The sequence below is a fragment of the Dermacentor albipictus genome, chromosome 5 (assembly GCF_038994185.2).
Source record: "Dermacentor albipictus isolate Rhodes 1998 colony chromosome 5, USDA_Dalb.pri_finalv2, whole genome shotgun sequence".
NCBI lineage: Eukaryota > Metazoa > Arthropoda > Arachnida > Ixodida > Ixodidae > Dermacentor > Dermacentor albipictus.
This window is the reverse complement of record NC_091825.1, coordinates 153,027,655-153,054,072: the sequence shown is the minus strand read 5'-3', so window position 1 is coordinate 153,054,072 and position 26,418 is coordinate 153,027,655. Positions and strand designations below refer to the sequence as shown.

General features: G+C 50.6%; 2 protein-coding genes across 7 annotated transcripts in view; both read left to right on the top strand.

Annotated features, from left to right (window-relative positions):
• Positions 1 to 26,418, top strand: part of LOC135902353 (tetraspanin-33-like) — a 262,578-nt gene that overhangs the window by 232,700 nt on the left and 3,460 nt on the right. Inside the window, exons 1-3 of one of the 3 annotated variants that reach the window (XM_070539209.1) lie at positions 19,107 to 19,222; positions 24,477 to 24,801; positions 26,157 to 26,313. In XM_070539209.1, the coding sequence (XP_070395310.1) occupies positions 19,211 to 19,222; positions 24,477 to 24,801; positions 26,157 to 26,313 (494 nt within the window). In that variant the 5' untranslated portion in view covers positions 19,107 to 19,210. Of the gene's footprint in view, positions 1 to 19,106; positions 19,223 to 23,169; positions 23,274 to 24,476; positions 24,802 to 26,156; positions 26,314 to 26,418 lie in introns of those variants that run through there. The other 2 variants (XM_065432364.2, XM_065432362.2) reach the window with 2 other exon arrangements.
• Positions 6,930 to 14,065, top strand: LOC135902351 (tetraspanin-33-like). Of its 4 annotated transcripts, none has more exons than XM_065432357.1 (4): positions 6,930 to 7,163; positions 8,681 to 8,918; positions 9,293 to 9,516; positions 13,576 to 14,065. In XM_065432357.1, the coding sequence occupies exons 1-4, from the start codon at positions 6,996 to 6,998 to the stop codon at positions 14,038 to 14,040; spliced, it is 1,095 nt and encodes a 364-aa protein (XP_065288429.1). In that variant the 5' UTR covers positions 6,930 to 6,995; the 3' UTR covers positions 14,041 to 14,065. The 4 variants fall into 4 exon arrangements, with proteins under 4 accessions (XP_065288429.1, XP_065288430.1, XP_065288428.1 ...); XM_065432358.1 differs by having other exon boundaries at positions 8,594 to 8,918; positions 9,293 to 9,449; XM_065432356.1 differs by having other exon boundaries at positions 8,594 to 8,918.

Here is a 26,418-nt window from a genome sequence, read left to right as displayed (position 1 = left end):
TGCTACGTTTAATTGAAATTCAGGAATATTGTCACGTTGTAGTGACGCCGAGGAATCCAAGCGCTGTGAAACGATGTGTCAGGAATCTGGTTCTCTATCAGGCGAACTCGTGATCAGTAGATCAGTCAACACCCAAAGAACAACGATGGCGGCGAGCACAGTCGTCGGTCGTCGAAATCTGATCCATGGGCCAATTAAGCGCGTACGCTATTTACGCATGGATCGCAGTGCATTCCAGAATAACCGCTAGAGCTGGCTCGCATCCTAGTATGTACAACGGCAGTCGAATCTCGCGCGCAGTCTAATTAGACGAGGCTTTCGTTACAGAACCCGCGACAACGCTCAAGAATTTTCGCATAGAGCATACAGGCGCGTGTTGCGCCGAGCCACACATCGGTATCGGTGCCGATGCGGTGAAAAACGGCAACCGTCAAAAAGCGAAACAATGTTGCGCGTGGTAAGATGAAGAAAAAGAGAAATGAAAGTGGATGAAAAGACAACCGGCCGCAGTTGGACGCCGGAACGATACGGGCAGCATTACGCGTATACGGTGCTCTGCGGATGCAGCTACCGCGTGCCTCGAATCCCCTTATTCTTCGAGCTCATTGCGTACAGCGAGGGTCTCCAATTTCGCAGCCTTGATGCCATTAGCTATAGTACGCGAGGGCTAGCAGGGCTGGTGCAAGTGCAGCGTTGCACTGCTAAGCACGAGGTCGCGGGTTCGCTTCGTGGCCGCGGAGGCCACATCTCGATGGGGGACGAGATGCGAAAAACACTCGTGTGCTTAGATGTAAAGAACCCCGGCTTGTCAAACTTAATCCGGAGTCCCACACTACGGCGTGCCTCATAACGAGATCGGGGTTTTAGCGCATAGAACATCGTAATTTTGAAGCAAGCAAATGTCCAATAAAGTGGATGAGAGGATGGCCGCCGCGGTCGCCTAATTGGTAAAGCAACGCACCTGTAATGCGGGAGAAATTGATCTGGATTCCACAAACGGCAAGATTCTTTCTCTCTCTTTTTTTTTCTTCATTTTTCACTTTCATTTCAGCCTTTCAGTTAAACGTAACGGGTAATTTACCCGATATGCTTTCACTAGTCTGCTCTTTTTCATGTGTTTGTAACTAACAAAAAATGCATCCCATTGATTCCCCTTATTATTCGCGCTCCTAGCTTCTGTAATGTAACTAGAGCAATACCAAAGGCTTTCTTTGAATTAATTAACTTTCTCTGCTGTCACCAGAGCTTGAATTCACGACGCTTTTATTGAGCAGAGGCGATTGGTTGCGTTCAAATCGGTAATTTTCTCTCACTTCCGTAATATTATATTTCCTACGAACTGGTTTAGTTCATTGAAGACTCGAGTGAACACACAGATATATATATATATATATATATATATATATATATATATATATATATATATATATATATATATATATATATATATTGAAGTGGGGTTTATGTAGCTCGTTCGAGGGATCGCAGGTAGCTCTAGATACGAGTCCTAGCGCTTCGCACCAACAACCCGCGCTCGTGTCTCGCGCCGCAAAGGTGGCAGTCCGCACAGTGCCACATGCATATTACCCACTACAACTACAGTGCCACATGCATATTACCCGCTACAACTTCCCCCGGGGCGAAGAGGAGCCATCCTGGCGACCTAAGGCGATGATACGATAAGGGGGTCGTGGTACGGCTTCAGGCGGCTGACGTGAACAGTCTCGCGGCCACGGCGGCGTTTGTCCGAAGATGGCGTCACCGGTTCGACCACATAATTCACAGGCGAAGTACACGCGACGATCCGGTACGGACCTTGATATTTCGGGGCAAGCTTTGGGCTAAGGCCTGGAGCTTGGAAGGGCAGCCGAAGCCAGACGTGAGAGTCCACGGCGAAGGACTGTGTGGGCTGATCGTTGTCGTGGCGATCTTTGCGGATTCCTTGGGTATCCGACGTGAACGAGCGAGCCAGTTGGCGGCACTCTTCAGCATGGCGAGCAACGTCGGAAAGAGGGGTGAATTCAGAGGCATCCGGGTGATATGGTAGTACGGTGTCGAGGGTAGTGGATGGTTCACGCCCATAAAGAAGGAAAAATGGTGAGAAGCCTGTGGTAGCCTGAACGGCGGTATTGTATGCGTACGTCACAAAAGGGAGGACATCGTCCCAATTGGAATGATCCGACGCAACATACATGGTGAGCATGTCCCCAAGGGTGCGGTTGAATCGTTCCGTTAGACCGTTAGTTTGTGGGTGATACGCCGTAGTGGTGCGGTGAATAGTGCGGCACGCGGCGAGTAGCTCATTAATAACTTCGGACAAGAAGACACGGCCTCGGTCACTGAGCAGTTCTCGCGGTGCGCCGTGCCGTAAGACGAAATGCCGTAAGATGAATGCGGCGACGTCGCGAGCAGCAGCCGAAGCAAGTGCAGCAGTCTCAGCATATCTTGTCAGGTGGTCTACTGCGACAATTATCCAACGATTTCCGGTAGCGCTGCATGGAAGAGGCCCATAAAGGTCGATGCCAACCCGATCAAAAGGACGTGCAGGACACGGTAAAGGTTGCAGAGGGCCTGTCGTATGAGAAGATGTCTTGCGTCGCTGACAGGCTGCACATGACCGAATGTATTTGCGGACATAAGAATACATGCCGCGCCAGTAGTACCGCTGGCGGAGCCGCTCGTAGGTTTTCAGGACGCCAGCATGAGCTTGTTGTGGGTCTGCATGGAAATACGTGCATACGTCGGAACGCAAATGGCGAGGGATGACTAGTAGCCATTTGCGACCATCGGGCTGATAGTTTCGGCGGTACAAGATGGCGTCCCGTAGCACGAAGTGGGTGGCTTGGCGACGAATGGCTCGAGGGCATGTAGATGTTGAAGAACTGCTAAGAATGTCAATAAGAGAAACAATCCACGGATCTTTTCTCTGTTCAGACGGCATGTCAGTAACAGCAAGCGTAGCAACCGGGCACTCTGTGGATGAAGGTGGCCTTTCGTCGGATCGCATGGGCGCATGGGAGAGCGCATCTGCATCAGAATGTTGGCGCCCGGATCGATAAATGACGCGAATGTCAAATTCTTGGATCCGAAGAGCCCAACGTCCAAGACGCCCCGACGGGTCTTTCAGTGACGCAAGCCAGCAGAGCGCGTGGTGGTCTGTCACAACGTCGAACGGACGGCCATACAAGTAAGGGCGAAATTTGTTTAAGGCCCAAACAATAGCTAAACATTCTTTTTCCGTGACAGAATAATTGGATTCTGCCTTCGTGAGAGCACGACTCGCATATGCAACCACATATTCTGCAAAGCCAGGCTTCCGTTGAGCAAGGACGGCCCCAAGACCAACGCCGCTGGCGTCGGTATGAACTTCAGTCGGTGCACTCGGGTCGTAGTGGCGTAGAACAGGCGGTGAGGTAAGCCGACGACGCAAAGTGGTGAAGGCTTGGTCACACGCCGGAGTCCAGTCGCGAAGGTCACCAGAGCCAGCCAGGAGCTTCGTCAGGGGAGCGATGATGCAGGCAAAATTGCGCACAAAGCGGCGAAAATAAGAGCAAAGACCGACGAAACTGCGGAGCTCTTTCACTGTAGTCGGCCGCGGAAATTCTGCGACAGCACGAAGTTTGTCAGGGTCGGGAAGGACGCCGTCTTTGGACACGACATGGCCAAGTATGGTCAGCTGGCGGGCTCCGAAGCGGCACTTTTTCAAGTTAAGTTGAAGGCCGGCGGTGGTAAGGCAAGTAAGGACTTCGCGTAGACGAGAGAGGTGAGTGGTGAAATCAGGGGAGAAAACTACCACGTCGTCTAAATAACATAAGCATGTCTTCCATTTGAGGCCTCGTAGAAGATTGTCCATCATCCTTTCGAATGTCGCGGGTGCATTGCAGAGGCCGAATGGCATTACGGTAAACTCATACAGGCCATCAGGCGTAATAAAAGCTGTCTTGGAGCGGTCGGATTCATCCACTGGCACTTGCCAATAGCCCGATCGCAAGTCCAAAGAAGAAAAGAATTCGGCACCATGAAGACAATCTAAGGCGTCATCTATGCGCGGTAGAGGATAGACATCTTTTCGTGTAATCTTGTTGAGGCGACGATAGTCCACACAGAAACGAATCGAGCCATCTTTTTTCTTAATGAGTACTACAGGAGATGACCAAGGGCTGCAGGATGGCTTGATAACACCACGTTCAAGCATGTCTTCAACTTGCTCGGCGATGACACGACGCTCGGTGGATGACACGCGGTACGGACGCTGGCGTAATGGTGCGTGATGTCCCGTATCAATGTGGTGAGAGACGGTACTTGTGCGGCCTAATGATGCTTGGTTGCAGTCAAAAGAGGCGTGAAAATCATTTAAAAGAGTAATAAGCCGCTCACGTTGTGTCGGCTCGAGGTCAGCGGCAATAGAGCGACAAAAAACATCCGGTGGTACTCGGTTAGATGGCACATGGGGTGCCAGTGCTGTTACGTTGATAGTATCCACGTCGTCGGGAACAGGGAAATGCACAATAACGTCAGCGTCCACAGTCTGGATGGTACCAATAGTCTCGCCACAGTGCAAAGCCAAAGTGTACGAATTTGGGTTAGAAATCAGTATTTCTGCAGCCCCATGGTGCACCGTGAGGAGAGCGAAAGGCAACAATATAGGCTGGCGGCGAATGAAGACGGCAGCGGGTGAAAACATGACCGTCGCTTCGGCAAGCGATGCGCATGAAAGAGGGACAAATACCGCGCTGTGAGGGGGAAGGTCAGTATCGGAAGCTACACAGATCCTGGTAACATCATGAACTTTAACGTCGTGAGATGGCATATCGCACAGAACTGAGAACTGAACCTCAGCACGTGCACAGTCAATGACGGCGTGATGGCGCGACAGAAAATCCCAACCGAGAATCACATCGTGGGAGCAACAAGTTAGCACAAAGAAATCAATCGGATACAAAATGTCTCGAATCAACACCCTGGCAGTGCACATAGCGACTGGCTGAACTTGCTGTGCACTGGCTGTTCTAAGCAATAATACCGAAGGCATCATGGTCACTTTCCGTAATTTACGGCAAAGTTTCTCACTAATCACAGATACAGCAGCACCTGTATCGACGAGGGCAAGACATTTGATGCTATCAACAGACACTTCAATAACGTTAGCGGGGGAAAAACGAGGACTTTGATGTTCCGACGATGACGCAGTTCGTGCCTCAGGAACTGCGGAAATCAGTTTTCCGCCTCAGTAGTACTGGCACTGGGCCTACGACGCATGGGTGAGAGTGAGCGCCGACGAGGGGAAGGCGAGCGACGAGTATTGTAGAGCTGTGACTGCGGTGCTGGTATGTCATCAGTAGCGTAGACTTCCGATGGTGGTCGCTGAGGCATACGGTATGGTCGGAATCCGGAGCTGGGTGGTCGCGCGGTGCCCACGAAGGCCGGCAAGCGCCGGCGGCAGAAGCGCGCTACATGCCCCGGTGTACCGCAGGCATAGCATATTGGGCGGTTGTCAGGAGTACGCCAAGGATTTGTGCCTTGCTGCTGTGCGCTGAAAAAGGGAGCGACCTGCTGGCGAGACGAGGGCGGATGAGAGAACACCGGCTGGAGAGGCGCTGAAGGCGGAGGAGAGAATCCCGGCAGACGAGGCGCCCGTGCAGCGGCTTCAGCATACGTCAGAGGCGCGGCCACGGGAGCCGGCTGACACGGAGGTGGAAGAGCTTCGGTCACTTGCTCTTGAATTACCTGTCGGATCGCTGGAGCCAAATATTGAGAAGGCTTCTCCGTGGTCGGCAAAATCGAGAGCTGTCGCGCGACCTCCTCGCGCACAAATTCTTTTATTTGCGTCAGCAAAGTTGCGTGGTTGTCGCCAATAACCAATGCTGCTAACGAATCTTCCGTAGGCGGTGGGCGCCGAGCTAAGATGCGTTGTTTCCGTAGCTCGTCAAAACTTTGGCACAAGTTGATAACTTCGGCCACCGTACGCGGATCCTTCGCTAGCAACATTTGAAATGCGTCCTCATCAATGCCTTTCATAATGTGTTTTATCTTGTCCTGTTCCGCCATTGACGGATTCACGCGCTTACACAGGTCAATGACATCTTCGATGTAACTTGTGAACGTTTCACCGTGATGTTGCGCGCGCCCCCGTAAGCGTTGTTCTGCGCGAAGCTTGCGCACAGCGGGGCGCCCGAACACTTCTGTGAAACTTGTCTTGAATCTGCTCCACGTTGTGAAATCGTGTTCGTGGTTTCGGAACCAGAGGTTCGCGACGCCGGTTAAGTAAAACAGCACATTGTGCAACTTTGTGACGTCGTCCCACTTGTTATGCTGGCTCACCCTTTCGTAAGATGACAACCAATCCTCCACGTCATGATCATCGGTGCCGCTAAAGATGGCAGGATCACGCTGGCGCAATGCACCGGAAACGATGACCGTCGGAGGCTGGGGTGCATCTTCCTGGGTGGTTTCGTCAGGCATGGTCACAGCAGTCGGTAGCGTCCGGCTTCGGAGTTCCAGTTTTTGAGGTTACCCCGCAGCTCCACCAAATGAAGTGGGGTTTATGTAGCTCGTTCGAGGGATCGCAGGTAGCTCTAGATACGAGTCCTAGCGCTTCGCACCAACAACCCGCGCTCGTGTCTCGCGCCGCAAAGGTGGCAGTCCGCACAGTGCCACATGCATATTACCCACTACAACTACAGTGCCACATGCATATTACCCGCTACAATATATATATATATATATATATATATATATATATATATATATATATATATATATATATATATATATATATATATATATATATATATATATATATATATATATATATATATACACACACACAATTAAGGACTTCGTCGACGAGGCACCTATAAACGAAGTAAGCCATAAAATCATTCGCTCTGGATATACGCGTCATTCTGTATAGGGAAGAAGAAGAAGAAGACGAAGAAGCGACAACAGAACGGGGGCTGTTTACCTGCGGAAGAAGAGACCCTCTGTTTTGGCAGATGGCAGAGCACCTTGAAGAAGGGGTGCTGACGGAGGGTCCCGAGGACCCGGCCATCGCGCAGGAAGGAGACCACACCATCCGAGGCCGTCTTGTCCTGACGGCGGCGTCCTCTGAGGAAAGCGTGGAGCAGGGCGAAGAAGTTCCCCTGCTTGACGTCAACCCTCTGGTGCGCTCCTAACGTATGTAGCTGAGCTATAGCATAGCAATCCACGCGGCATGTTAAGGTGACGTACAGTTTTCATCCCTTTATACCCACCAACGACGTGCGACACGTTTTTTTTTTCTTCTCATGGCGATAGTCGTTATACAGTACACAAACAGGTCTTTGCGAAATGCCCTTGTCTCTCTGTCAGTCTAAAGGGCCGATGAGCTGGAAAACTACGAAACTGTTCGTTTTGAGCTACCTTTACACGAGTCCCATAGATTCGGGCCAATTCAACTTGGCGGGCTGAAATCGGGTCGCTGTGTTCGCGAGCTGTTGAGTGAGCATGGAGGTGCGTACGGTCAACCCGCCTGCAAGGAGTGGGTTGACTCGCCCAACCCTCTTGCAAGATGCATGTAAACGCGGTCAAGTCGAGCTGAGTCAGCTCGACACTCGCCTCAAGTTCAAGTAAACTAATCGTTTCAGAGCAAGCGAGATGTAATAACAGACACGCCCCCTGGCGGTGCCATCGCAAGTGACGTTTATCCGTGCTCCGGAATGCATGAGGGACCGCACGCGGCGCCAGCATATATGTTGAGAAACATGCATGGCAACCACTACACCTATACGCACGGAATAGCAAGAATCGTATACACATACAGGACGCGTCTATGTCATATGCAAGGATGCTCCACCGATATTCCCTCTGATGAGTGTTTCAGTTTTGCTATCACAAGGATAGTCTGCAAGAACACGAAGAAGTCTGCCTTTTCACTTGGGGGTTTCAGTAGGCGCAGTCGCAAGATGTAGGGCTCGTTCGCACCGGCGATCCAGAAAAGTCACGCGGCATTTTCATCACATGTGGCGTGCTCGCTGTGATGGCTAAAAACAGAAAACGGTGCGATGTGAACGTCATTTGCAATAGTTCCGCGTGAATGCGTCTTCCTCTTATCCTTCGCTGTTCCCTTTCCTCCATTTCCTTTCTCTTACTGCATGATGTTCGCAACTTACCCATGGAAACATGCTTTGTCTTCAGCAGTGATTGTCATACATAGGATGTCCCATCTAACGTTAACTAAGATATTTAAAAAAGAAACACGGTATAAGATACCGTTAGAAGACCTGCAGAATTCGATCGTCAGAGGTCTGACGACCGAACGCCGGAGATATCAAATCAAAATTGTGTCTTGCACGGTCTTTTCTAAACCGTGCTTTTTTTTTTTCGTTGAGTATCTTGGCTATAACGTTAGCTCGGACACGCGGTATAGTGCAATGTTTGAGCACCCCAAGGTAACCTGAAGTGTTTCTACGGTGCTGCATCCATCACAGTCACATGGACACGCTTTTAACTGGACGTTGATCTTTCTGTGTGAAGCCAGCGCGCGTCCTCTTCGCTGACGAACATATAGGACACAGCGCCGTCCTGCGCCTCCACTCTTCTCCGATGGTTGTAGGTTCGCTTCCCGTTGCTGCTGTTCAACCTCACGCTGTGCCTGGCCGGCATGGGGTTGACCGCCGTGTCTGCGCTGTTGCTGCTGCAGTCCCTGCAGTGGCGCGAGGACATCCAGGCCCTGCGACTGGGCGGCCTGGGCGCCCTGCTCATGTCGCATCTCGAGCTGGCGCTGCTCGCTGCCGGACTCGTGCTGAGCGCCGTCTCGTGCTGCGGCTGCGTCGGGGCTCTGCGCGAGAACGCCTGCCTGCTGCGCGCCTACTCGCTCGCCCTGCTGTGCCTCATCATGGCGGCCACGGCGCTGGGCACGCTCGTGCTTGTCATGCCAGGTGCGGGCAGCCGCCATATAGCGTGCCGTTCGCCGACACGTTTGCCGTAGTGCATGGGTCGAACAAGAAAAATCCTCGCCTCCATGTTGGGTGGCCGCTGCGATCTTTGAAACTTTGAACCCGCAGTAAACAACGCGCTGTGCTGTAAACAGTGTATAAATGTCCCACGAACCACCCACGAAGGTAGCACTTTGTCCTGCGTGTGTTCATCAGTTATAACAGCTTGACTACACTGAGCATGTTTAGCTGCCCAGTGTCTTCAATACAGTGACGTCCACCTACGGCAGCTGAATTGTCCTGTGGGGCTTTTATGACTTTCAGCGCGTACGCGTGACATCCGAAACGGAGTAGATAAAGTTCGCGCGTTCACGCAGCCGGTGCCAAGAGGGTCGTGCAGAGAACGCTGTCGGCTACACTGGTGGTGCACTACCGTGACTCCCCAGACGCCCAGCAGCTGGTGGACGCCGTGCAACGCCACCTGAGCTGCTGCGGAATGACAAGCAAGAGCTTCAGGGACTGGAACGACAATATGTACGTGGCGTCTATACTTCCCTATACGGCGTTTTGTCGTGCGTCATCGTCATCGGCATGTGTCAAGGTGTGTCTGACCGTAAAGTCCCAGACGCACGTACGGTGCGCGGTTTGACCTCCGATCTCGCGTGCGACCAGTCATACGAACACCATACACTTATACCGTATCTCTGTCACAAAAGCAACAGCAGCAACAACAACAACGCATATCAGTCATACAAACAGCAACCAACAGTCATATACTGCACCCAACAAGTTTTCAACAGGTTTTATCAGTCCATCCCTCGGTCATCAGGTCAAAGCAGTCGGAAATCTAAACACACCAGATGGCGCTCTTCGCTCAGCAGTGATATGTGCTGTTGTTGAAGCATAATGGACCTGTTGCTTCTGGTTGTTGTTTATCTGAGCATGGTTATGCTTAGATAACGGTGTTGTGTTACTGAGCAGCGGCTTACAATGGTACACAACATGGAAAGGGAGCGTCCTTTTTTGGAGGAGGACACCAGTGAAATTAGTATAAATCACTTCTCTACATTTATTACTAAGAAAACCGCTCTTTCCGTAAGAGTGTATACTTTGTAAGCCAGAAAAGTCATAAAAACGAAAGGCGCCGTCAACCTCAAGTTTCCGGACATAGCGTAATGTATACTGACGGTCACTACTCGGGTTTATGCTTTCCCTCGTATTCTCGAACGATCCTCGACTCGAAGATCTTCTTGCACTGCAACGAGTTGAGCACATCGCCGCTTCTAGACTGGTGAAGACGCCACACTTATCAAGAACTGCCATGGTTGATCGTGAAGCCTAGCGCCCACTTCTAACGAGGGATGGCGCTGTATCTACGTTTACTTCTGTTGGCGAGGTGGAGTTTTGAGTGGTGCAACGTTCTCGAATACGGGGGTCACAGTCTTTTATCGCTAAATACCAACTGTACCGTATTCCTTAAGAGGCCGAAGACGGAGTGTAGCAAGTTTCGAGAATATTTTCTCTTCCACAACGGTCGAAATACGGGAGAACTAAATGACGTCGAAAATACTTTGAAATCTATGATGTCACGCCGACAACTGGCGTTGAGGCTTCGACGCCAAGTTGTATGTGCGGAAGCTTGACCTTCGTTTTTGGTAGTGGTAGTCAACATTGTACAGCGAAAAGAAAGGATATAGAGTTTCGAAATAATGCATTATCTGTGTAAACCGACTTCTGCTAATGGTACATTCGACTGGCTCTCACCGTGCTCTAACTCAGTTTGCAGCGATGCGGAGCCTTCTCGTGATTGGAGCCGCAGAAAGCCTGCCCCAGCCGAACGTGCTGGAGCTGCTCTTAGAGCACTGGTAGTGGCCACGTGATCGAGTGAGTGAGTGAAGAAACATTTATTGTAGGTCCGGCGAGGACGCGAACTCGTCGCGCACCCGGCTAGTCCCACGTCGGGACCGGCAGGTCTAGCCCACCGGCCCGGTCGCGGGCACGCCGGACAGCCAGGATTTGCTGTTCCAGAGCGGGGCTACGCAGAAGCGAGTCCCACTCCTCCTTGATGAACTTGGGGTATGTCGACCCGCACTCCCACAGCATGTGCGCTAGAGTAGAGGTCTGCCCGCAGGAGGGGCAGGCGTCGTCGCGATACACGTCCGGGTAAGCCTCGTGGAGAACGGACAGACACGGATACGTACTAGTCTGCAGAAGCCTAAGAGAAACGGCTTGCGCCCTATTCAACCTGGGGTGAGGGGGTGGAAAGACCCTTCTAGCCATGTAGAAGAATTTGATAATCTCGTTATGAGTAACGGGAGCATCCCTGTGGCCGTAGGGAGGAGGGGAGTCGGTGCTTCTTGCAGAGGAAGCGCGGTCGGTGAGGTCACGCGCAGCCTCGTGAGCAGACTCATTCAGGTTCTGGGGAGCACCCTCGACCGACCCTACATGAGCTGGAAACCAGTGGATTGAATGATGCGTGAGAGCATATCGATTCGAGTTGCTAAGAAGACGAGCAGCTTGCTTGGCAATGCAACCTTTTTGAAAAGCCCTAACTGCCGTTTTGGAATCGCTATATATCTCGGACCCACGACCGTCTAGCAGGGCGAGGGCGATGGCGGCTTGCTCGGCGACTCCGGGGTCTGAAGTGCGAATGGAGGCGCAATTAGAAATCTTGCCGCTGGAGTCGACCACAACGATGGCAAAGGTCTTCCCATCGCTGTACTCCGCGGCGTCGACGAAGCTTGCTCTAATGTCTCGTTGCTTTATCTGTTTGAGGATGGCTGCTGCTCTGGCCTTGCGTCTGCCCTCGTTATGGACGGGATGGACGTTTCGGGGCACAGGGGCCACTTCGAACTTGTCACGAATGCACCTAGGGATCGGGGTACTGACCATCGGGAATCCCGCAGGGTGGTAACCCAACTCTTCGAGGATGTGTTTACCTGCCGCTGTGGTGCTCAGGCGAGTGAGTTGCGCACGTTCTTGGGCCTCGGCAATCTCCTCGGCAGTGTTATGCACCCCCAGCTTGAGGAGATCCTCGGTATGGGTCCTGATGGGTAGCCCGAGAGCCCTCTTGACCACTTTGCGGATGAGAGCGTTGAGCTTATCTCGCTCCGCTCTGAGCCAGTTGTGCATAGAAATTGTGTACGTAAAGTGACATAGCACGAAGGCATTGATAAGCCTGAGGAGATTGTTTTCCTTCATTCCTCGGTGCCGGTTTGCTATTCTGCGAACGAGGCGGAAAGCGTTGTCCGTCTTTGCGATGATCTTCCGGAGAGCCGTTCCGTTCCTGCCGTTGAATTCGACAAACATGCCGAGGACCCGAATAACGTCGACCCTGGGTATCACCCCCCCGTCACAAGTACGAAGACTGATGTTGCTTTCGGAAACTGGCTTCCAATCTTTGGGTCTGCCTCCCTTCTCTTTTCTGTAAAGCAGAAGCTCCGACTTGGCGGGGGAGCATCGAAGACCGGTGGGGCGGAGATACTCCTCGATCACATCGATCGCCTCCTGCATGGATTCTTCGACTCTGCCCTCGCAGCCGCCGGGGCACCATAAGGTGATGTCGTCGGCGTATATGGTGTACTTGACGCCCTCTACGCGTGCCAACCTCTCGGAAAGACCAATCATACAGATGTTGAACAGGGTGGGTGAGATGACGGCGCCCTGAGGAGTGCCCCGCCCTCCGAGGGGCACATCGTTGGAGCGGAAGTCCCCAATGCGAAGCTTGGCCTTCCTGTCCGTTAGGAAAGAGCTGACGTAGCTATGGAATCTGTAACCGAGACCCAGGTCTGAAATGGTCTTTACGATGAAGCTGTGGAGCACGTTGTCGAAAGCTTTCTCGAGGTCCAGACCGAGCAAAGCCTTGACGTCTCTGGAACGGCCATCCACAATCTGATGCTTTATTAGCTTCATTGCATCCTGCGTCGAGAGTCCTGCGCGGAAGCCGATCATGTTGTAGGTGTAAACCTCGTTGTCCTCGAGGTACCCGTTGACCCTGTTGAGGACGACGTGCTCCATGACCTTGCCGACGCAGGAGGTTAGAGAAATCGGCCTGAGGTTCTCGATGTTCGGGGCCTTGCCGGGCTTGGGAATGAGCACCGTCCAGGCCATCTTCCACTCTGCAGGAACGACGCCGCTATTCCAGCACTCGTTGATTTTGTCGGTCAGGAAGACGATCGACGTGTCCTCGAGGTTTCTCAACATTCTGTTGGTGACTCCGTCTGGACCAGGCGCAGACTTGCGGTTGAGTGCGAAGATGGCCTGTCTGACCTCGGCAACGGAGAAGTCTTCGTCGAGCTCGGGGCGTGGAGGGCCTCGGTAGTCCGGGAGTTGGGTCACTGGATCTCCATCGCGACAGACGGGCAAGTACTTCTGTACGAGTTTTGAGACGAGCTCATCAACATCAATCGAGTTTCTGTCAGATTTCAGTAGTGCTCCCAGGCGTCGGCGGGAGTGCCTCCGAGCCCTCTGAGCTGTACCGAGGCGCCCCGAATGAACCAATCGAACGTGTTCCGAGCGCTCGGTCTTGCCAAGCCGAATGCACCGTGAGGGCGCTCTAGAGCGCTAAAAATTGGCCTCTCGAATGCACTAACGGAGCAGTTGTAGCGAACTTTACCGCCCTAGTGAACTCGCGCACCATTTGCCTGCGCGCCCTTCGCAGCTACTTCAACTGCAGCGCGGAGAACCCGAGCCACGAACGCTGCTCGGTGCCGCACTCGTGCTGCAAGAACAACGCGAGCCTCCTGGCGAAGCCGTTGACGGCGGCCGGCTTCCACTGCGGCCGGGGCGTGCTCAACATGAGCGACTACGAGGCCTGGTTCCACATCAACTGGAACAACTGCGCCGACGCGGCGCTGCACGCGCTGCGCACGCACGCGCTCGCCGTGTGCGGCGGCTGCCTGGCGCTCTCCCTCGGGCTCGCCTTCCTCGACGCGCTGGCGCACACCACGCGCGCCGAGATCGCGCTCATACGCGACTACTACGCGCGCCGAGGGCTGTGACCACGCGTTCGGCGGGGACGCTTTTCTCTGAAGGGGCAGCAAGCACTCAATACCCGAGAGCCTCTTGCTTTGCCGGCACGCACGGCCATTCTATTTCTTTATGTTCGGAACGCCTCATTAAATAGTACAATCTTCCGACGGTTGCTTAAAGGACGTTTGAAATCACAACGCTGTACAAATACGCAGGGGAAAATGTCATTGTGAACCTCTCGTGCCCTTTTTGGCTGCCAAGTTGCTATTTATTTATTTATTTATTTATTTATTTATTTATTTATTTATTTATTTATTTGTTTGTTTATTGGGCTCAGCTTGGTTGAATACGTCCTAAATTTATTTTTTATTTCTTTTTTCCGAATGCAGTGCGTCGCGACAAGACTATTGTTATGCGACGGGAAACACAGAAAACCGTGAGAAAGGGACGTTTACACGGATATAAAATAATACTACAAAAAGTTATACAGATCCCACGTACAGTGGGAATCGGTTGTTATGCGAAGCGCTTTGCAGGGTGTCGTGCATCGTTTAGAGTTGTGCGAAGCGTTGCCAGACGGACCAACATGTTTGGTTACGGACGAGTACCCTGCTCCCCTGCCTTCGCTAAGCTTGATACTTACGTTTGCGGCTTTATGGAATTGTTTCCAGAGCCCATTTTTGCCAGGGTGAATGATTAGGCAGCATGCTGAAGTCTCCCGCAGCGACTTGTAACATATTACGGTGCCGGAATACAGACGGTGATAGACATATTAGAAAGGGAAATATAAACGTTACTTACGAACGACCCTTTGTCAGAGCCGTTGGTGCGTGTGACACACGCACCAACGTGGGAGGAACACATGAACCATGTGAACCATGTGAACACATATCACATGGGAGGAACGTGTCGAAGACACGAGGATTTACCTAAACGATACAGTAAATATCAAATTATTCTTATCTTTCGGGAAAATAAGCTAGTCCGGATATGTACGGGAGGTTCCTGGAATAAGTGATGAAAAATAAAAGCACATTTATAGATTTTTAGAATGGAATGGCTATAAAAAAGATTACGGCAGGGAAACTTTCGGCGCACTGTAGACATTTACTACGATAAGCAGTTTATTCAAAGCTGTTTCTGAAGGGGCTTCTTTTTCGTTCTCGCGGAAAGAGCTTTTTGTTTAATATCTTTATTTCCATTTCTTTTTCAGTAAAGTGTACATTGATCTCTAATATTTGTGCTAACTGATTCTCGACCAATTCCCCAGACTACTAGACAACGCTAAACTACAATTACACTATACGCACACTTCAACACATTGGCCTAGGGTGCTGGACAATGTCCAATCCCGCCATGTTATAAAATTCCTCCATGTTGATGTCTTGAGTCAATCGGAGATGATGTAGCAGCCCAGTGAGCTTACTTTATTTACAACACTGGACAGTGCCCCTGGACTCCCGTGTATACTCTCTCAATTTTTTTTCTCTTGAAATTTTTGCGCTCGAGTGGCCTATTAGTTACTATAGTTCTCGTGGACGTTCCCAACCTCCTCTATATTTTTTTTCTCGTGCGTCTGCTTTTTCTCTCCGCTAATCTTTCCGTCTTCCATTTTCCCCTACCCAGAGACTCCCCTTTCACATACAATGAAATCACGAAGTATTACCTTCTTAATCGCAGGGTTTACAGTTTGCCGCATCCTAAACTAAACAGGGCTCAGGTACTTACGTTACGCTTACTACAGACTGGTACTTATCCTTGCCCACGGAGACTGAACATGTTTTATCCGGAGACGTATACAGAGCCTTATTGCCAAGATTGTGGTGCTTTAGCCACGCTCGAACACATGCTCTGGTCTTGCGAAAGAATTGAAGACTCGGCGATCAAGGATGCGTCCAGGTGGGAGGCTGCACTTCGCAGCCCGGACCTGGATGAACAATTCTGGGCTGTCCAGCAGGCTCACGACATGGCCGTGAGGCTTGGCCTTCCGGTCCCGACGTGGGAGTGGCCCGCTTAGTGGTTAATTATCACTACTTGCAGGACCAAATAAAGTTTTCCTTCCTTCCTTCGTTCCTTCCAGTGCCGGCTAGCAAACCAGAATCTTTTCAGGTTAACCTCCCTGCCTTTCCCTCCCGTTTCTCTCTCTCTCTCTCTCTCTCTCTCTATCTATCTATCTATCTATCTATCTATCTATCTATCTATCTATCTATCTATCTATCTATCTATCTATCTATCTATCTATCTATCTATCTATCTATCTATCTATCTATCTATCTATCTATCTATCTATCTATCTATCTATCTATCTATCTATCTATCTATCTATCTGCAACCGGCTTTCAGTTACTTAATCTTTGGCGCATAGTAACACACATCGGGATTGTCTAACGTTCCAGAAAACTTGCAATTCTATACCTTCGGTTTACTCCATTTCAGGTCTTCTCATCCATATCTATTCTCGTCAGCCCGTGAACACTCAAAATGGACAAAGTAATTGTGACCTTGCTTTACGTACGTTGATAACACAAAATGCCGTTTTGTGGTGCTCAACTCATTATCGGAATGAAATCTGTACGGTTATTCATTTATATGAGCCTGTAGGAGTAGTGCCATCTGCAAACCTTCAGTTTGCATATGACATTGTCCTGTTCAGCAACACTGGGGACGAGTTACAACAAATGATTGAGGACCTTAACAGAGAGAGTGTAAGAGTGGGGTTTGATGATTGATTAATATGCACAAAACAAAGATAATGACCAATAGCCTGGCAAGGGAACAAGTGTTCAGGATCGCCAGTCAGCCTCTAGAGTCTGTGAAGAGTAAGTTTATGTAGGCCAATTATTCACAGTGGACCCTAATCGTGAAAAGGAAATTTGCAGAAGAATACAAATGGGTTGGAGTGCATACGGCAGGCATTGCGAGATCCTGACTGAAAACTTGCCATATCATTGAAGAGAAAGGTGTACAATCGGTGCATTCTACCAGTGCTAACATATAGAGCAGAAACTTGGAGGTTGACAAAGAGGCTCGAGAACAAGTTGAGGACCGCGCAGAGAGAGATGGAGCGAAAAATGTTAGGCGTATATAACGCTAAGAAACCGGAAGAGAGTGGTGTGGATCAAAAAGCAAACGGGAATAGCCGATATTCTAATTGACATTAAGAGAAAAAAATGGAGCTGGGCAGGCGATGTAATGCGCAGGTTAGGTAACCGGTGGGCCACTAGATCTACAGAATGGGTGCCAAGGGAAGCGAAGCGCAGTTGACGACAGCATAAGACTATGAAATTGGAAAATTCGCAGGCGCAAGTTGGAATCCGTTGGCGCAGAAGCGGGGTAAGTGGAGACCGCAGGGAGAGGCCTTGGTCCTGCAGTGGACATAAAAGATGATGATGATGATGCCGATGATGATGATGATGATGATGATGATGATGATGTAGTAAGTAGCGCGAAGCGCTATTGTTAAGTGGAAGTCCCCCCCCCCCCTGTGTGTGCGTTTACATTATGATCATACAAATGCTGCCTTGCATTTCTGCTGACAACTGTCATTATTTCATACCTCTCTGCGTGAAGCGGACGCCTTCAGCTGTCCGTCAAACCGACGTACTCCAAAAAATGCAGAAGTGACCACAACATCTGCCGGCTTGCTGCTTTGTACAGCGCTTCCGAGAATTTAGCCTGCACTGAGCCACGGCCGCTATAGAAAGCACGCATCCGTGGTCTGACTCGCATGAGACATCTCCCACCCCGACTTGTTCTCGGCGTAGCGTCGGACGCGCACTCTGGTTGCGAGCGTCGTCTTGCACAACGCCTGCGCGGCCGGAGCGGGAGCACCCACGCCGAGAGAAGCGTGAAAAAACCGAGAGCACGCGGCGCGGTAGTTTCAAGGCGAGGCCTTGTGCCGCCGTACAGCGTGTCCGGCGGAGAACAATGCGACGACGCCGACCGCGCAGGGCAGCTGCGTGACGCCGCGTCGTGTCCGAGCAGTTGGCCAAGTTCCGCGCTCTTCTGCGGACATGCGCGCAGGAAGGGTGCATGCACACGCACACAGCGTCGGTCCGTGTCCGTCTGCGGGAAGCAGTGGACGTTGCGTCACGTTAACCTTGAGACGAAACGACGCTGCCCGTCCCAAGGACCGCTTCCGTCCGCCCGTTGCGCCCGCTGTTCTTTGGAGTGACGGCGTAGAGCACGGGAGCCTGTCGTACATGCGTCGCATAATGAGCGCATGTGTGAGTGAATCAGACGCAGGGTCTCAGGACTACTGTATCCATAAACGTAGAAATCTGATGCATTGATTTTTTTGTTTGTTTGATTTCATGTACGCCTTGAATTTTCCAGTGGGGCAGATGCATTTGACGTACAAACGCGATACTAGACGTTAGCGTTGCCTCATTCCTTCTCGCAGCTCTTGAAAAACGTTCCCGTCCGCTGAAAACAATCGCTGTAGAAACAGGGAAATTTGTCGCTCGATTAAATGGCAGACGTCATCGCGAATTCGTCTTTTATGCCAGACACTTAGCGTACATGTAAGGGGATTCTGTATGAAAAAGAAAGAGATAGAATTATGACCATTTTGGCGGAGATTACGCTAAGCAGACGAATACTAAAACACCCCTTAGGAACATCGCGTTCGCTCTTTCGTGGAAACGTCACCAAGGCCTTCGCAGCCTAATGAGCACATCGTTTCGGCCACGAATTGGCAATAACTCTCTCTAAAGATGGTCTGTTACCGATGTGCTCCAAAGGCACTAGTCATTGAATGCCGTTATAGTGCGATTTTGGAGGATACACACACACAAACACTATGATCAGTCGTCTCTGGCACGGTGCACTGAGCGTGGCCATTTCGCAGGAACATGCTTCATATCGAGCTTGTGCTGGGCGTCTGTTCGCTTGCATCAATGGTGACCTCTAACCGAGCCCTTGACTGCTGGGAAGAGTGACTGACTTCTGCGTATCGTCTTGACGTGAATGTGCGCCGTTGTTCAATGCGCACTGTGCGAATAAACGAAAAGCACCTTGACTTTAGTTTACTGTAACTTTTAGCGCTATACGTGGGTAATTGGAGATCGCAGGGAGAAGCCTTCGTCCTTCAGTGGACATAAAAATAAGCTAATCATGATGATGACTCTTGCTTAATCTTATGTTAATCTTACTTATTTTAGCTTTACTTGATCTTTTCCTTTTCTCTTCTCCCAGTGCAGGGTACAGCCAGCCACACCCAGTCCTGGCTAACGTTCCTGCCTATTATTTGTTCTCTCTCGCCAGAGCTTTATCATTAAGTGAAAAGCAGTAGCGTTGAGAGAACTGTCACCCAGTAGAAATGAATGAATGACTGGGTGAGTCAACGATTCAGTAATTCACTCGATAAATTAACCTCTTTCCATCACTGCCTACCATAGTTCTTGGTCTGCGGCCACCTACATCGGAGTGAGCCACTCTTTCGTTCGCTCTTCCGTTAATACAGAATATAGTAGGCTATGGGCTCGGGGCGATTGCTCTGCCGCGCTCAAGAAAAAATTTTAAAAAAATCTCTACGCGACAACTGAATATCGCGCTGCGTTTTCTCTACGCATCCGGCTAGATGCGCTCCTGTCCAAAGCAACAAGTGGATGCGACGCACTCGAACCGACATCCGCTCCAGATGCACTCACCGCCTTGGTGAGCGGAAATCTCACTCGACAGAACCACTTTCTTTAAAAGGAAGTTTGTGAGAACGTAAAGCTCTGCGCTCAGAGGCAACTCACTCCCGTGGACGATGATCACCGAGTTCGTCTACGACGGCCCGTGCTAATCCATGAAGCTGTACAGTTGTACACTTTCCCCAGGGCCATATCTCCACTCCTTAAAAAATAAATTTAGAAAAAAATTGGTCCACATTAAAACAGAAAGAAAAAAAGGAATAAAAACAATTTTTTTCTCTACGCGTCCGCCACAACGCTGCTGTGCTATGCAGTAAAGGCCCCATTCAGGAGATGCACCGTGTTGTGAAGTGGCCGGCCTTAGCGCCGTCTGTCGTGACACAACAGAAACACTAGTCGCGCTCCTGCCGGCGCTACATTTGAATGTAATTTTGCAGCCTAATTGCTGCGTAAGAGCAGGTTGTGAAGCGAGTGCCTGCCCTTCGCAATGTCTCAACGAAGGTTCAGTAACGCTTTCTCTATACGGCATCCATGGATCACTGCAGAATGGAAAATATGTATGGTGGCGCAGTTAATGCGGCGCTGCAGGGTTCTTTAACCGTCCTAGCCGCATTTCGCGATTTCTCGACACATCAAATAAGAGTCAAAATTCAACTCTTAGACGAAAGCAAACTGGTCTGCGATAGTGCGTGGACTTGTCTGGCGACAACAAAACAGCACGTCACGATTTCTCATTTGGAAAACCCAAGTTTTAGTTTTAAACATGACCTTTCCTGCGAGCCCGCGTGCGCTGTTAGGAATGGCCTGCCGAGGTGGCCACAATCAAGTTTTCTCAGCCAGCTGCAGCTGCGAGTGTTGCGAGCTTCCCCGAAGAGGACCATGGAAGCCTACCACAATTGCTGCGGTGACTCATTTCGTAGGGGCCTCGAGGTGCCGCTTCAACACCCCCCTCGGCGCCGTTGTGACTAAACGCGATCGGCGGACCAACTATTGTTACTGAACCCGCCACCGCCGATATGGTCTCTCTGCAGCAAGACGAGCTTCCCTAACAAAAGGGTTCTTTGCGGTACGTGGGCCCCAGGATTCGTCACAGTCTGCTGACACTCGTGGCGACTGCAGGACGCAAGACAATGGACAACCGGCGGCCATGCTGCGGGGGTCAGCTCGGGGAACCAACGCGCCTTTCAAGACGTAAGCCCCGAGTTCTGCGAAGCCCGTCTCACCTCGGAGGGGCAGTGAAACCTGTGCGGAATGTGTGTGTGTAAACCCCCTAGCCCCTTCCCCCAAAGGCGGGCCGGCCACGAGGACTTTCTACGCTGACTGGTCGAACGTTTCCCTCACCTAGGGATCTAGGGAACAGTGGGAGGGCCTGCTCACCATCGGCGTGCTCACAGTCCAAAAAGGATTGGTGCAACACGCTCTCAAAGTGGCCAGGCTCAGCGATGCTCTGGAATAGGGGCGCCGACCACTCAAGACGACGGAGACTTCAGCAAAACATGACGACCTCTGTTAGCCGCTGAAAGCTGTAAATAGAGCATTAAAGTTTTGCCTTCCTTCCTTCCTTCCTTCCTTCCTTCCTTCCTTCCTTCCTTCCTTCCTTCCTTCCTTCCTTCCTTCCTTCCTTCCTTCCTTCCTTCCTTCCTTCCTTCCCAGGGAACACGGAGTGTTTATAAGCAGCTGTTTGTCGGCTGCTAGAGGGTGCTCGTGATCGGGCTCGTGTGTGTGCTCGTCATCGTGCTCGACCAGCAGTGTGCTGGGTGTGTTTGGAGCTGTGTGCTCATATGCTGTATGCTTCGTCTTGCGTGCTCCATTTGGGAACCACGCTAGACTGTCGAATGCATCTCTTGGTTAAAATGTAGATACTGTAAATAAATCCCGTACGTCCAGTCCCTCCCAAGTTCCTCTCTACGACCTTCAACCCTTACAAATGGTGGCAGCGGAGAGGTCGTCCGACAACCCTGACAGCGCCAGGAAAATCATGCTGCTACATTTATCAGATGAAAAAAACTGCAACCTTTTAACTTGCAATCGAAACTGTTTCATGAGACTCCCCGGAAGCCAAAGCGGGACTGGAACGGGAGGTTGGGGTCGAAGAACGCAGATACAACGTTCAGCAGTTATTGCGATATTTCATTATGTCTATACAGGGAAACTCTTTTCCAAGTTGTTCAGTAAATGTGCGCTTGCGTTTCGGCATTATTCCGCCTGCTTCCAACACGACATTCGTGAAAAGCAAGACGACGTGAAGACAGTACGGTTTGTGCTCTTCTGCTTGGTTACGGCTCGTTAGCCAATGCATTGAGAAGCCCATTCTAGCTGGATCGAGAAAACGTACGAGCAGTATGTGGTTCATCATTCCGGTCATCTTTACTTCTGCTGCAACAATCTGCCTGATCACTCTCTTTCATTAATATGTCCTTTTATCTCCTGTGCTCTTCCTAACTTCTAGCTTTGGCTTCAAACGGGTGCATTCAAGCTATCTTGCTTGCCTGCCAGAACGACGCCCATAGGCGTCAATCTCCAACGTAGTCAGCACTCGCCGTGCCTCCCTATCGTCGGGCTTCACACCCTCGGCACGTTCATCATCAGCTTTGTGGTGTTTACAACAACCTGTCCGTTCCAGGAATAAGAAAGAGGGACACAGAAAAAGCGAGGACGAGCGCTTTGGCCGTCTGTCCTGCTTCGCGCTGCACCTCTTAACATTATAGGCAGACCAACTAGCCCAAACCACCACCCTCCTATAGAGCAGAAAACTGATTATGATGATGATGTTGATGATGATGAAGATGATGATGATGAGGATGATGATGCCCTTGATGAGTTTGAAGCATACCCACTCACAGGGATTGGCCAAGAGTCGGGCAGACTTTGCTTATGTGTTCAGGTAATGAATTTAAAGATGTATAATTTTGTTGCATAAATTGAAGCGAGGAAAGTTCAAAACGGTTCACTAGACTGTCACTCAATCAAGACAGAAAAGTTATATATAATATAAATGAGCCAATAACGTAGGAATGAAAAGAATAATACGGCCAACAATGAAGTCGGTTCGATTCAATAATGAATTTTTCTAGGGCGATGCACACATTCATGTGTGAGTGCCCAAGCACAGACGCTCCGAAAGACAGTAGTACCGGAGTGTTCAATGGCAGGCCGAGCTGTCGCACTGTAATTTCTAATCTCATTTTTCTCAGGGAGGAGAAACGCCGGCATTCCAGTAAGTAGTGTTCGATCGTCTCTAATGAGTTGCAAAAATGGGACAAAGGGGATATTGCCAGACCTTTTAACTTAACTGTTACTATGTCGGTGATCTCCACAGCGGACTTTCTCTTCGTCTCTTAATCTTTCCCTCCCATTTTCCCTTTCCCTGTGCTAGGTAGCCAACCGGGCTTAGTCCGGGTTAGCCTCCCTGCATTTCGTTTATGCTCCTCTCTCTCTCTCTCTCTCTCTCTCTCTCTCTCTCTCTCTCTCTCTCTCGCCTATGTTGCTCGGCTCCAAAGGGGTTCGCTCGCGCTTTGGAATGAAAAGCCTGTCCGACACCATCTCCTGCGTACCTGCCATTCTTTTCAAGCGAGTGACTGGCCGTGAATGAGCATCATTATCATCACCACCACCATCATCGACATCATCATTCATCATCATCATCATCAACTGGCTGCTGCCGGCAGAAGAAGAAAAAGGAAGGGACGACATGGAAGGTCGCTCTGCAGTATGGGAACAAGAGGTCGACCTCGACGTCGACCCCATGGTACACTTGTCGAGTGTGCAACTTCCGTGCACGCCTCTAAGTATGCCTTGTAGCGTAAGGCGTAAGCAAATGGTAAAGCTTTGTGTTTGAGCTTTGAGCTTACCCGGCCGCACTAGGCAGGCACAAAATCTGGACCCAAAAGGGTCCCGTGCAAAGCGCGTTGTTATACGCCTACTGCGGATGCTTATTTGGCCGGGAACTGTGCGTTTAAACTTCTTTTCGGTTGAACTGGGAAATGAGCGTCAGTGCCATTAATGGAATTGAGTTACGCTTGTATCATTTCATTTATTTCGAAGCGTTTGTTTGTTGCAAAATACGTCACCTTGTATTGGATTATGAGCAGCGTCTTATGCTGTTGACCTTCGGCGCGTATCTTGAGGATTTGGTCGAGTTGGCGAATTGTCATCGCTTCTATACTTTCTACCTTTCTTCAGTCAGTCCATCTGTAAAGAAGAATACGAGCTGATTTTCGTTATTCACTTAGAATATAAGTCACTTTCTGGCATTCTTTTGGTATCAGTTACCAGGACCACTGCTTCTTTAGCAATTAATTTTTTAGCACTTGGTGCACTTGAATATTCGAGTTGCGCGAGAAAGCTTACGTTAATAAAGCGCTCACCAAATTATATAACATTCGTTATAACGAAATCATCGGGACACGAACTGATCATTGCTTTAAACGGTACTTTGTTTAAAGTTGAGAAGCTTTAAAAGAGCCATATCCGCTTTCGGATACATGACGGGGGGAAATTCTGCTGACGTCCTCGAACAGCTGCATTGTCGGTCGTTAATTTCTCATCAGAGGATAGAGTCAGGCCGAGGGAACTGCCGCCTTCTTTCCTCGAGTAACCTTCACAGCGCTGTGTGCCTTTCCAGGTTGATAACAAAGGAACGTAAAGGGTCGCCGCATACATTGCACCGTGTGGTCCCATGCGGATTTACCGCTTCGCACTTCGTACTACCCAAAGTCCAACGCAACAGCACTTTGAATAATCTGGTCTGAAATGCGTGCATTGCGGTTAAGACCCTGCCAAACTTAAGTAACGCCGTATTTATGATAAAACAATTTCATTATAAGAAGGTTTTACCGTGTGCTACTGAAATCGACACCTCTCCTTCACCCACTGTCTTGTTGGACGTCAATCAATCAATCAATCAATCAATCAATCAATCAATCAATCAATCAATCAATCAATCAATCAGGTGCGCTACCCCCTGCTGCTGTTCAACTTGGCGCTGTGGTCGGTCGGCGTGCTGCTCATGTCCGTGGCCACCGTGCTGCTGGTGAACTCGGAGATGAACGCCGCCGACGCGGCCGCGCTCGCAAAGCTCGACCTGTCGCCCCTCGTCGTGACGCACGTCGAGCTCGCCGTGTTCGTGGTCGGCCTGGCGCTCTTCATCGTCACCACTTTCGGCTGCGTCGGGGCGCTGCGCGAGAACACCGCCCTGCTCAGGATGTACTCGTTCGTGCTCGTCGTGCTGGTGATCGCCAGCGTGTTCGGTGGCATCGTCGTCTTCTTCATGCCCGGTGAGTCGGCCAGCGCCCGAGTTGCCTTCCGCGGCGGGCCGAATATGTTTTCTCGTTGCTGCCTGGAGTGCAGACATCATCGTATTTTTAACTACAGACCACATGACACGGACATCGGTACGTACGATTACATAACACTAGTTATAGATGAAGTCACCGTTCGTGTTTCTCTCGCTTATGGGCGGGTCCAGTCAATCCAACAATCGGCGTTTCGCAAACTCGCGTCGAACGCCCGGAGTAGAAATCATGCCATCTCCACCGTACGATCGTCGTCAGCGTTAACGTCGTTTTCTCGCATTTGCTACTGTCGTCGCGCACACAATTGCGCGCCTTCTACCGACGCGTTGGTCCGCCTGGTAACAGATTCAGGGAAGCCCAAACAATGCTGGATAACCAGCTATCTGCAAAATTATTCGCGTGACATCAATTCACCCCGACCGGCACGCAAAGGGCGACAACATCCCCAACAACTCTGATACATATTTTTTCACAAATGTACCGGCACTTAAGTTGTCGTGTGAAATGCGTACCCCTCTACCATGGTGTCCTTCACAATTCACGTGTTGCGTCAAAGCACCCAGAATCCTTGGACGCCAAGTGATGGCGGGCGTTGTAATGCCGTGCATGAGGCCTCGTGTTCGATTCTTGGCCGCGGCAGCCGCATGCGTGTGGAGGCGAAAGCAGAAGTAAGCAAGCCCAAGAGGCGAGAATCGATACGGAGCCAGAAGACTCATAGCCGAGGTTTTAGAGTCATGGAAGCTGGTCAATCGAGAACACGGCGTTCCAGATCTATCGGGACAGTGCAGAAATGAGACGATTGTAATCGAAGGGTCGCTGTTTCGCGTTCTAGTTGTTGTGCGTGGAGGAAGGAAAGAAGTAGGAGGTGAGCGTCACGGGATAAAGTCCAAGCTAGAAAATGTCGACCCAACACGTCATTATCTCATGTTAAGCTTTATAGTGTCTTTCACTGCCGCGCTACGGTCAGCGCATGCTCTTTGGGGGAAAAAGAACAGTGCTGCAGCAACGTGCCGCACTCGCGCATTGCAAAGAAAGACCTATACATGTGTACGTTGCAATAAACGACACACTGTGCCGAAGATGCGCCGAGCGCAGGGTCAGGTGCTGGGCCGACCTTTTGAGAGACGAAAGAACGAAGGAAATGGATTCCCTGAGAGATGGCTTGCGAAGTTTGGCTGCGCGTCGGTATTCCCTATATATTCTTCCTCTCCTCCATTTTGTCGTATACCTAGGCTACACTGGCTTCACTAGTGAATAGTGGGTCACAAGGGACCAAATAATTTCTTCGTGGACCAGAAGCACTCCGCCGCTCACTGGCATTCTCGTTACTGTCGCAGGGGAAGTGCGCAAGGTGATCAAGCAGACCATGTCGCTGTCCCTGGTGACCGCGTACCGCGACAGCGCCGACTCCGAGCAGATCGTGGACGCCCTGCAGAGGCAACTTCACTGTTGTGGAATGACCGACCTCAAGTTCAGGGACTGGAATGCCAATATGTGCGTGAGCGCTTACGAGAGCATCGAAAGGTGTTGCAGGGCCCTTTTAATATGTCGCATGTGTCATTCATGGAAAGGGGTTATTTTTTTTCAGATAAAAAATAT